The following is a 12,915-nucleotide window of genomic DNA, read 5'->3' as shown; positions in this document are numbered from 1 at the left end:
AAATCCTTTTAAACATAAGACTATTTTAATTTATATTTATATATTTGTGTAGAGGAGGGATATCTGTTTGTGTGTGCATGTGTGCCAAACTAGGAAAGGGGATGGGGACTAGGTAATGGATGGGCAGACTGCAATGCTACGTGCAATAAGGTTTTAGCACAAATGGACACTGTAACAGTTTCAAAGGTGCAAGAGGAAAGAAAAATTCCATTTGAATAGCATTTTTAAAGGCATTCTTTACAATATGTCAGATAATCTGCATCTGTTTGGAGGTCCCACATGTCACCTTCCAGTTGCCTGGGTGTCCAATTTGTGATCAACAATATAGTCTAAACAATCAGATTAAAAAAACTCCACTGAAGCATTCCTAAATCTTGGAATCTCAGGATTTTTAATATAGCAGAATGAACAGTCTCTCTCTCTCTATTATTTCTTTAGACTATTTTATTAAAATTGACAAAACAGTAAATATTCACACTCCTGTTAGGAATAAACATATACTTTTCATCATCTGAGCACATGGCTTATTGTTAAAGTTGCATTTTATGTATGGTATCATACATATTACATACACACATATATACATTTTAATTCATTTTACCAAACAATTACTAAGAGGCAACCATACAGTCAACATTTACAAGGAATTGATTTTTTTTTTTTTGCATGTCAAACACAGAGGCACATCAATTAATTGTAGCATTGGTTATATGTATAACAGGCCTTTATCTACACTAGATAAGGATTATGTACTTACTATAGTCCATTTTATTGATGATTAAAAGACATTCTCTTTACTCTCTTTATTGGAGGCTGTGCAACTGCATGACTGCCATGTCTCAGGAGCGGGTTTTTACACTATTTCCAGCCTTAATGTGTCCAAAAGGAAGTCACTCTTTCTGGTTGCCTGCCATTAAATGACTGCATTACCGTATATACTCAACTATAAGTCGACCTCATGTAAAGTCGAGGGTAGGTTCTGGGGTCAAAATTATGGATTTTGACATGACCTGTGGAGAAGTCGAGGGTAAAACCTAGGTGAGAAGAGAAGGTTAAGGGGTGATACGACAGCCATGTCTAAATATTTGAAAGGATGTCATATTGAGGATGGAGCAAGTTTGTTTTCTGCTCCTCCACAGACTAGGACCTGGAACAATGGATGCAAGCTACAGGAAAAGAGTTTCCACCTAAACATTAGGAGGAACATCCTGTCAGTAAGAGCTCTTCGTGGAATACGCTGTCTAGGAGTGGTAGAGTTTTCTTCCTTGGAAGTTTTTAAACAGACACTGGATAGCCACCTGCTGGAGTTACTTTGGTTGTGTATTCCTGCACTGCAGGGGGTTGGACTGAATGAACCTTATGTTCTCTTCCAACTCTAGGATTCTATGACTGATAACCAGCAACACTGAGCAGTCATGGAAAATAGTAACGTCAAAAGCTATTCCATTGTTAAAAGGACTATATTACTTAGGCACAAATTATTGGCCCATATAGCACTCCTCTTGACTGGTTCAGGCACCATACATTCTCTAAGATGAATTTCTGAAAGGTTGGGGATATCCTAACCATTTCCAATAGGAAGTCACATCTGAGGTATAAATCTGCTCTTTGTGCAATCTTTCAAACGAATTATTTGAATTTCCCCTTATATTTTCTTTTGTCCCTTTCTTGCATCTGAGTGGTAGAGGGAAATTAAAATCCTTGTGTGCTGTAATTCCTGAAAACTCTCAGGAGTTTATCACACGGGAGGAATTTCTCTTAATTTCGAATGAAAAGAAAGTGGGGCCAGAACGCATTCATGTGAATTAGTTAGTTCAGCGAATTTATGTGAATTCGATTTGCATTCGAATTGACTTCCCATTGCCCGAAAATAGCTTGCCATTGCCCGAAATTGCCTCACGCAATAATGTGAAACCCCATGATTGCATTCGGACTGACTTCCCATTGCCCGAAATTGCGTGTGGTAGTCTGTCATGCAATAACGTTAAACCCCATGATTGCGTTCAGATTGCCATTGGATTGTACTTCCAATTTTCCTTGTCTGATAAACTCCTCCGTTATATCACAAGTACAGGAGAAGGTACTGTGGCAGGCTTGGAGCAAACTAATATAGGTTGAGTATCCCTTATCCAAAATCCTTGGGACCAGGATTTTGAAATACTCGCATATATATAATGAGATACCTTGGAGATGAGACCCAAGTCTAAATACAAAATTCAGTTTTGTTTACATGTTATATGCACAGTTTTAAGGTAATTTTATATATAATATTTTGAAGAATTTTGTGCATGACATAGGCCTGGTACATACCTCCCCGGAGGAACACTGCAGCAGCCAAACTGCACGGCGGCCCTCCCCCCCAAAAATAACCCGGAAAAACCTGGTTCTTTTTCTGACACCATGAGAATGTCAGGAGTGCGCCATTGGTGCACTCCTGACATAAGCGACATACAGCAATGTCTATACGTTGCGCGTCGCTTACGTCAAGATGGCGGCCCCCATATGGATGGGATGCCACCATGATGCTGCCGGCATCACATGCTACGATTCCAGAGCGTGCAGATGCTGTGCACTCCGGAACCCTAGTATTGGTGGCAGCATGCCGCTTTCGGCCTGTCAGTCCCGGGCCATAGTTTGTGTATATTGAACCATCAGAGAGCATAGCCACACGTTGACAATTTGGAAATATTGAGGATTTTGGATTTCTGGAGAAAGCGTATTCACCCTGTAGCAGGTTTTCCCTATCTATATGACTATAGACTGAATGACATGGGGGCGCTGCCTGTTGAATTGACCATGATTCTAGCAGTGTGTTTATCACTGTAATTTTTTAGTAAATTTTTTTCCCCAGTAAATTTTTATCCTTCAGAGTGTACAGGTTACACCTATGCCTGAATCAGTAAGTAGCCTGCAGAAATAGCAGGACCATAAGATTGCTTGGACTATCTTTATTCTTATGTACAGTACTTATTTGGAGGTAATCCCCTACAACTCAGTTGAACCTATTTTTAGTAAAAACATGCACATTGTATGTGTATATGCAAAAATATTAAACATACAAATAAATCCCAAACTTCCTGGTGGAAAACTAAAGGAAAGATATGATCATCTAATATAATTAATTAATTAATTAATTAATTATAGTAACTTTAGTATCATGTTGTCAAACACCCATAAAATTTGTTCCAATGAAAAATCAGAAATCTACTTTCTTATAAAATACTGGGTTTGATCCAGACTTAGTTCTGGATCAATAAACAAGTTAATAATGACTAATTAAATCCCAGAGACCTTGTCAATAAATTATATTCAGACGATACTCAATTATATTCACGCCATACTCAACTAATGAACTATAATCCTGAAATAAATATTATATATGTTTCACAACACAATGTGCTTTCATGCTTAACAATATGTCTGTTTTGTTCTGATAACAAAATTGAGATATCTCTGATAGTGATGATGAACAATTTGTCAAAAAGTTAAAATATTACCATTTTCATAATGAAAATGGACAAGTCTACTGGGACTTAGGAGTAAAACAGACCAACCCAAGTGGGTGACTTCAAGCTGCACCTTCTGAAGCTGGATTTGGACCGTCGCAACCACACGCCACAGCCCCAATCTGCCTTTTTGCCGGCTAAAAAGGGAATGGCAAACAGCTGCTCCTTTTTGCACTGGCAAAAAACCAGCTTTTCCACCCCACCACAGTGGGAAGCTGGCCTTAAGACATTCCAGCGGCATGTGACATATAAATGCTATGCTGCTGGAGTGCCCAGTAACCAGCCCCCATGTAAACAGCCTAGCAGCTTGATGCCAGCTTCCAGGTGTCTTGGAGGCATGCATCATCTGCACACATTGCGTCCAAGCCGGCTGGAAGCCAGTTTTTTTAGACCAGTCTCTTTCACCCCTTAGTGAACACTTAAACAAATGGTTTGTAACAGACCAACAATCAAAGTAAAAAGACATAAGGCAACAGATGCTGCATCTTTATAAGAGTTCATCACAAAGGCTAAAAAAGGAAAGATTAAATAGAACAATATTTGTGGAATACAGAACTACTTTGAGGAAGACATGAGAATGTTAGCAGCAAAGTGTTATAAAAGATGCTACAGCACATACAATTTAATCCCACGGCAAAAGGAAGTGATTGTGTTAGTATTGTAACTGAACAAAATTCCAAGACCAGTCTCTCTCTCTACATTTTAGACTATTTTGTACCTTGAAAATATCAAAAGTTCCTTTTCTCATAAACACAATTCAATACTTATTGAACTGTTTTTAGTAGCTTACTTCTCCACAAAAACAAACTTTACTATTAGCTTTGTGTAGCTCTAAATTTTAGTGAGGAGCATGTTTTTGAAAGAGGTACTTGTGAGGTACTTTTAGTAACTATATGATAAGCCAGATTTGTTGGAAGAGTAAGTATAATTTATTTCATTGTTTGTTGATAATAATAAAATCTATAGGCACTGTTGCAGCTCCCGTATATGTGCTCTGAAACCAATGACCTTTTCTGTTTAAAACCTGCAAAATCACCAAGTTCTACAGATCCAAACTGAATAATGACTGGAACTAACAATAAAACATGAAATAGATAGAAAGGATAGCCATATTCTCTGGTGATTCCATATACTTTAAAATAAAACTAATTTTTTGTAGTATTTCTGCCTTTCCTCAACATTGCCACCATATTAATTAGGTTTATTACATGTTAATAACTTATCCTACAAAATATCCTACAAAATATGCAAAAACTGTATATTCTTACTTCCTGTAAGCTATCTCAACAGCAACTAAATTCTTTCTATAATCCATTCTGTGCATTAGATAATGGCGTGTGTTTAGACTGCTTCCCCACCTAAACTTCTTGGAACAGCAAGAGGATAAAAGAAAATATTAAGGAACCATAAAATGATAGTAGGTCCAAATTTATATGACACTTCAGTGTGAATTGCCATGCTCATTTATACTGTGTTTTTTTTTAAAAAAATCTTTTAGTTGTAGTTAACTATTTTATTAATCACTGCCAACATAGAAGTTCGGGAAGTGCATACTAAGTGCACAAGGTGCAAAACTAACATTAATATGTGGTGAGAAAGAATTAGATGTAGAACTCACCACAAAGAAAAATGTAGCTCAATATGCTTCCCATTAGTTCTGCTATTTTTAGTCTTACCAAGTGTCATTTTAAAATATTTTCTTCTCACTTGTTCTTGGTATTCTTTGAGTATTCTGTGACATGAGATTTGTTTCCTGCTTATTTTTTTAAAAAAATGGGGGAGGGAACTGAGCACAAAAAAAGTTAACTAAAATTTATAACTAACAAAAAACAAGGTGAGAGAAAGGATGAGTTAAGGCAGAGGAGTTTAGAACAGCAAAAAATTGTGTATGCTTATTTCTTATTGTTTTAAATGGTGAATTTTAGATGTGGATTGTTTTAATATGTACACATCTTATTTGTCCTTTTAGGTTGATGTGTGTTCTAACTGACGTATTTTAACAGATGTTGTTAGTACATTAATTGTTGTTATCCCCCATCTGGATCCATGAGGAGAGGTGGGTAAGAAATTAATAATAATAATAATAATAATAATAATAATAATAATGCATACAACCATATCAAATCATTAATAAATATTGGAGGTACTCACAAGGAATAATAATAAAATGAACATTTGCATAGTCAAACTGTTAGAAATATGCTTATAAATATGTTTTATGCCATCCTATAAATGAAGCTGTTTAAATTCTACATAATTATCTCAAAATCCAATACAATGTCATAAATTAACTACATCAATGGAAGCCAACCTTAGATTAGGATGTCAGGTGAGAAATGCTTTATCCAAGCATGATACTTAATGATTTAAGCTTTTCCACAAGTGTCGCAGTACCTATTCTCCCACACCCACCCAGTTATTCAAAGTTCCCTATGAATGTACTAAATATATCTAAATTTAAATGTCATCTAATCCTAAACATTTTCACTACAGAAAAAAATAGTTTAGCATACATATTACAATCTATTAATCTTATTTTGTTTATACACATTAAGGAAACACTGTATCTGAGTTGAGAAATAGCTTTACAAATATAATTACCAGAAACATGAACTTTCTGTGTATTTTGTATGTACTATAAAGAATGATCAGAAACATTTTTAACGAATGGTGAGAAGCGCTTGATATTATGCTGGGCTGTGACATCATAAAAGCATATATGAAGCTATGCTCATTTCCACAAAATCACTGTATGAGTTAAACAGATAAAGGAGCAAGATATATAAAGGTTACATTACTTCTTTCTATATTAGAATGAGAAAAATATGTTTAAAAAAATAAAAAACTGGATACTGACTACCCTGGTTAAGACCTTCTTGGTCCCATGTTTCACTGAAAAGGAAGAAAACACATCCTTTCCTTTGCCATTTAAATTAATGGCTCATGAAAACCACTTAAAGTAGCTGGCTTCTGCCCAATGTTCATTTCAAGTCTTTAAAAATGCACAAAACAAACAAACAAACAAACAAACAAATCCATGAGAATATGTCAACAGTAAAGCACTCTATGCAACTGATACTGAAATAAGTATTTTGGGGAAATGCACTGAATATGCAATTTTGACATACGCAAGAAGGATTTCTTCACCATATTTTGTAAATTTACTATGCCTGGAAAATATAAATTAAAGATGTCTAAATTTCATTCGTAAAAGGATTATAAGTCAGTCTTCACGCATTCTTTCTCTTTCCTCTCATTATTGAGAGAACACTATTCTCCCATTATTAACTCCTTTCTCCCATCAGCCTTGCTTAGCATATACAGAGCTGCGGACAACAACAAGGATATGTGTATATAACATTCCTATATTTTAGGTGTAGTCAAAAATGTATTTGACTATAGCCCCTGCAATTTTCTGATGTTGTTCTGTTTCTTTAGATACTATGTACAATGTCCTTGTTTTCCATTCAGTGTGATATACTGTAATACATAATTCTAGCAAATACACTTTGAAAGCCAAGAGTTCTACTTCTTAGAGCAAGCCTGGGAGGCCTATGGTCTTCCTGATACTGCACTCCAGTTCTCAGTCTAGCCAGCCTGGATAATGGCGAGGGGATGATAGGAACAGCATTTCATCAGCATCTGGTGCTATCCACCCATACTTCAGAGGGCTGGCATCCGCTTAGACTTTGCCCACCTGCAATACACACAAATTCTTTCCATCTCTGTGATACCCTAATGTTTTCATCCAGATTTCTCATTCTGTAAGCACTTTTTGTTGTCCTCATTCAGGACCTACATCTTGCGGTACTACCTGCAAGGATATCAAATGTCCTACTAGAAAAAACCTAAATCAGATAGCAGAATTTATGCATTCCCAAAGAAAACATGAAACTACGGTCATATTCCACCATGTTGGAATATAATCTACACAATGTTTTTGAGAGAACAGTAGTGGGAAAAGATGAACAATTAATACTCTATTATTTTGCCAGCTATAGTTCAGACATGAATATCAATCAATTTTGTAGTGAATTTCCGGACACTTATTTTTGCAAAAGCCAAATTAGCCTGGAAAATTGTGATTTGTCCAAAGCCCAGTCGGTTTCATAGCTTCAGTATCTGAATAGAAATTCAAATATACATTTCCCACATTCAGACATCAGAGAAAAATGTGGCCATTTACTTTTGATATGTAATAATTTTGTTAGAAAATTTTATGCTTTTATATGCATTTATGTTACAGAGTAGAGTACCTTTTCCTTCATTTACATGTATTTCGTGCACAACAATAAAGAAATGCGCATTTCCCCCCGCAGACTAAAAACAACTCCCATAAGAAACTTAATGATATTCTGCTTGAAACTGTAATTTGTCAATGTAATTTTAAAACTGTCAAATAAATTACATATTTGCAAGAATTATGTAAATCAACACATAATTTTAACACCACAACTTTACTGAAAAAGTCGGCTTTGTGTAGAAATCCAGGGCATGTTTTGGGGCCAAAATTACGGGGTTTGATATGACCCGTGAATGGATAAAGGTAAAAAACCTAGGGCCATGTAACAAAGGATCTAAAAGATGAAGCAAAGGAAAACGATGCCAAAGAATTTACAAAATTCCAGCAGACATAAGTGTTTGTGCTCCCAGTAAAGGCTGGAGGGATAGAGAATAGAGGTAGATCAGTGCTTCTGGGACAGATCGCACTCTTGCCTTTCACCAGGGGATAGTTCCCTTTTTTTGTAAGAGTTAAAGTACAGAACTTATCCATGGATAAGTCAACCCAGGTTTTGGGGGTCAATTTTTTGACTAAAATGTCTAGATTTATAAATGTGTGTATAGAGTAATTATATTTATGGGAAATGGTTATGTTCTCAAAATGCAAATTTTAAAAATGTGGAAAATACTATCTCTTGAACTCATTCACCATAGCAATCAAATTTTAAAACCAGAATTAGCACAATGTTAATATCTGAAGAGTTACAAATAATACTATTTACAATATGTCTGTACCACAATTTATTTGTTTCCACAATCTAAAAAACGAATACAGCACAACAAAAACTTTCTGAAGTCGATACAAGCAAAGTAATTTTGCCAGTTCTTCTATTTTATCTACAGCAGTCAGTGGTCAAAGGAATTTTAAGACCTACTCTCTGAAGCTGCTCTTTTAATATTTATTTTAATTTAATAAACATAATTAGTTTCACAAACATCTTTCTTATCCAATGTCCCTAACAATATATGGTTTGGTTTTTGAAAAATCGCATAGTAGGTGCAATATTAGATCCATTAATACAGATGTAATTTAGAGTTGCCCATTTTGCACAGTGGTATTTACTGCTGAGTAGATATGCAAAGGACTGGGATATAAGTATATTGAATGTTGGACCGCAAAACAACACACAACTAGTTATTACCTACTTACTACAGTTATGATTGAAGCATATTCATTATGTCAACATGCTTGAAGAGATTAAATTATGCAGCGCAGTTACATATTCTGCGATCATGTTCCACTGCTATAGATGGAAGTATCTGACATTTGCTATTTTACGCCATGCCACCATGACTGAGAATGGCCAGAACTGCTACGTTCTTTAATACAATGTTTTAAGGACGAATATAGTTGTAGAGTTTCATTTTACAACGTAAGGGTTTCAGGAATCACCCACCAAACATTTCTAATAAATATATAGTTGAAGACTACAGTCCTACGTGCACTTCCCTCGGAGCAGATCTCATGCAATTCAGTGGGACGTACACTGAGAAAACATGCTTAAAATGAGCTGTTAAACTACTATAATGTAATAACTTTAATATACTGATAAATAACTGATTCATAAATGGCCTACTATTGAGTAAGTCCATTAATCACAATGGAACGTCTGATTAAACACACATAGGACTGCACTGTTAAAGTAGTCAAAAATACTACTGGTATGCTTCCCCTCCACCCCACGCCACCATTTTTCAATTGTATTGCATTGTATTGTGTGACCAATAAAATCATTTATAATATCTACCACACTGCATTATATTTTTAAGGCCTAGGTCATCTTTCTCAACATAAGCCTAACGTGAAAGTCCATCCCATTGGAATTTACTTCCTTGGATAACTACTTAGCATAGTGATGTTGCACACATACCCACAAATTAAATATTTACAGAGAAAATGTCTTAATTCCTAATCTTTCACACTTAAACAAAAAAGACTTAATGGCTCAAGATAGGAAGACTGTTTTCAAACAAAACTATATTGCATACAAAATGTTATATAATAAGATAAAATAAGCCTGCAAATTCATAGGCAGCTTCACTTTATGGAGCATCCATTAATACTTCAAGCGAAAGCCATTCCTACTATTTTATATTACCAATATTTGGAAAGAACCCAAGCACCAACTGCTTAAATTTCTTTGAAACTGTTGTAATAGGAAGCATTCTTTAAACCGCTTGGCAGGGATTGGAATTTTCTTCTTGTTGTTTTAATACCTCTAGCTTCCAAATACTAACAAGATACTAGGCTCCCTTTAATCATCTTCCTGTGGTGAAGGGTTACAAGTGCCAACTTAACCAAAGTTAGCTTCACTTTGCAATACTAACCAGCCTTCTTGATAAAAGCACACAAAATGTACATCCAACAGACATGCTAAATAATATAAACACTGGCTTTTGTTGTTGTTGTGTGCCTTCGAGTCTTTTTGGACCCTAATGCAAACCTATCAAACAATATGCTAGATTGTTAGACTTCATTGTCTACTTCTTTTTAGTCACCAAGGCGAATTATGGAATTTACAGCAATGTTTGGTATTTTAATAACCCACCATTTAAAGAGGGAAAAACAGAAGTACTGACCATCAAGTGCCAGGATTTGTTTTATAGTACTATTGTGACCAGACAGATAAATTAATAATAATAATAATAATTTTATTTTCTTATATCCCGCCTTTCTCCCAACACAGGAACTCAAGGCGGCATTGCTTCCCTGTGGTACCTGCAATTATCCTACTTATGCATCATGCCACCTGCAATGAGGGCATTTTTGCATCATGTCATCTCTTCCAGGTAAAAATTACAGTTCATCCCTTTAATCTTCAGGCACTGCCTTTACTTTAGACAGATGTTCGCTACAGTTTTCTGTTCAATGTGGATGGCAAGATGCTGGTACAGTGGTACCCCGGGATACGAATTGATCGCATTACGAAATTTCCGGGATACGAAAAAGTTAGATTGGAAAAAACTGTTCCGGGTAACGAAAGATTTTTCGGGTTACGAAATTCGTTTCGGTGCGAAATTCAAATGCGAAGCGCGGCTAGCGGCTTTCCAGCGCTAACGGAAAGCCTTTTCGGGTTGCGAAATGTATCGGGTTACGAACGGCGCCGCAGAACGAATTAATTTCGTAACCCGAGGTAGCACTGTATTAGGTACTAAAGTTGGCCCACTACCATTTGTGTTACTATGGATCTTAGTCCCTCAATTCCTACTGATAAGAGTCGCAGGGTCAAAATTAAAAACCATTTTTCTTCCACAGAAATTGCGATTATATACACATCTCAAGCAAGGGATGTGTAGTTTCTGGACTCATCTCTAGTGCAGGCCTCTCTGGACAAGCGCCTTTTAAAACGAGAGAGAAAACCAACACTAAATACCCAACAAAAAGTAAGATTATTATTATTATTATTATTATTATTTTGTTTCTTGTTTTAATGGGACTTGGGAAGGGTCCCAGAGTTTCCAGCCCTGGTGAATTCAACTCAGTGGGGGCTGAAGGTGGAGGAAGAAAGTTACTTTTTGGGGACGGGAGAATAAATAAAAGAGACCCCTCTCCAGAGCCTGGTTGCTGTCTGTGCCAAAATGGGGGAGAATGGACATTTGGGACAGAGAAAGCAAATGGACTATAAGGACAGGGCTATCTGGCTTTACTGTTTGGGGGGCTGCGGAAAGAAACCCCCCCCCCTCTCTCTCTCTCTCTGGTTGCTGACTGCAAAATGCTGGGGAGTTTTGGGGAGGGTTTGAAAATGGAAATAACTGTCCGAATCATGTTTGATCTGTTGGTGGCAATAAATCTATTCTCTTCTGTCCAAATTATTGGGCAACGGGGCCTCTGTGGGGGACAGGGATCTCTGCAAAGAAAAGCGCTTGACTCATACTGGAAGACATTGGCGCCAGTCTGTTTTGAGAGTTGGACTAAGGCTCTGGGGAGAGGCGAGTTCGAATCTTGCCAAGTCACACTCTCTCAGCCTCCTGGGAGGGAGAGCAAGGGCAACTGCCGAGAAAACCCCCATGACAGACGGGTCGGCATAAGTCGGGAGAGACTTGAAGGCACACAATCACATCCTCCTCATCCTCCTGATGGCTCCTATTCTTACCATTCTTAGTCTATTTGTCAAGCGCTCTACACAAGACAGAATAAAGCCACCCGGCTGTATTCTGATGCTGGTGGTCAAAGCTATTAGGAGGGCATCGGGGAACTCCAACTCCCAGACTTCCATAGCCAAGAGCCAGGCAGACTGTTCAAGCGCTGCCAAAGAGTGTGGATGGAGCCCTGCTTGGCCCTTTCGACCCTCCTTCCCGTCCCAGGCTCTTACTTTTGGAGGAGCTGGGGCAGGCTGGGCGTCTGGGGCTGCATCCCCGGCGCAGGCAGAGCGGCATCTGGAGCAGGCGAGGCCGGCGGCTGGGGCTGCAGGGGCTGCTGGTGCTCGGGGCGGCGGGGCTCCGGGGCCTGGCTCATGGCAGCACTGGCAGCAGCAACGGCGGCGGCCAGGACCATCCAGCTCAGCCGCCAAGGAGAGAGGCCCCTCCTGCAGGCGGCAGGGCACGGCCAGGGTGCCCAGGGGTCCTCCGGGAGAGAGGGAGGGAGGGAGGGAGGGAGGAAGGCGCCTTCTCCTCCTCCTCCTCCTCCTCCTCCTCGGCTGAGGGGCATTTATGGCCGGGTCTTAGGGAACCGCCTGGGGAGGGTGGCAGCCAGCCCTGTCCTCCTTTTCCAGGACGCGCCCTACATTTCAGCCTCTCCCAGGACCAGGAGTCCCCAAAATGGGACACACTAAAAGCCAATGGCAGTACTGGGACACCATACTTGCCCATAGGGAATCACTGGGGGATATTTGCCCATAGGGAAGCCCAACTTGCCCATAGGGAATCATGGGAATACCTGCTATGGGCAAGGCTGTTCCAGTGCATCCCTATGGGCAAGGACTGTCGTCTTGTTTTAGTATGATGTCCCTTCCAAAATGCCCTCCATTTGGAAGCATGGCTTCATAGCCTACTATTTAAGTGTTCTTTTTGTCTTAATGTGGTCACGCGTTTACATGTTTTCTGCACTTCTTCCGCGCCTTGTCCTCCTTTGCGGTTTAGGAGGACACTCTGGCCTCCACTGTGGCCGCTCAGTCCTCCTAAACACGGG

General features: G+C 38.5%; 1 protein-coding gene across 1 annotated transcript in view; it reads right to left on the bottom strand.

Moving 5' to 3' along the window:
- The window catches only part of RBM20 (RNA binding motif protein 20), a 137,562-nt gene extending 125,398 nt beyond the window's left edge, over window positions 1–12,164 (bottom strand). The window contains exon 1 of the mRNA XM_089509870.1: window positions 12,101–12,164. Coding sequence (XP_089365996.1) covers window positions 12,101–12,141 — 41 coding nt within the window. The 5' untranslated portion in view covers window positions 12,142–12,164. The remainder of the gene's footprint in view (window positions 1–12,100) is intronic.
- Window positions 12,165–12,915: the final 751 nt, after the last annotated feature.

The sequence above is a fragment of the Sceloporus occidentalis genome, unplaced genomic scaffold, assembly GCF_023333645.1.
Source record: "Sceloporus occidentalis isolate IW3139 unplaced genomic scaffold, rSceOcc1.0.p SCAF_2, whole genome shotgun sequence".
In the NCBI taxonomy this organism is placed as follows: domain Eukaryota; kingdom Metazoa; phylum Chordata; class Lepidosauria; order Squamata; family Phrynosomatidae; genus Sceloporus; species Sceloporus occidentalis.
Note: the sequence above shows the minus strand (reverse complement) of the source record. Positions and strands in the feature narration are given on the sequence as shown.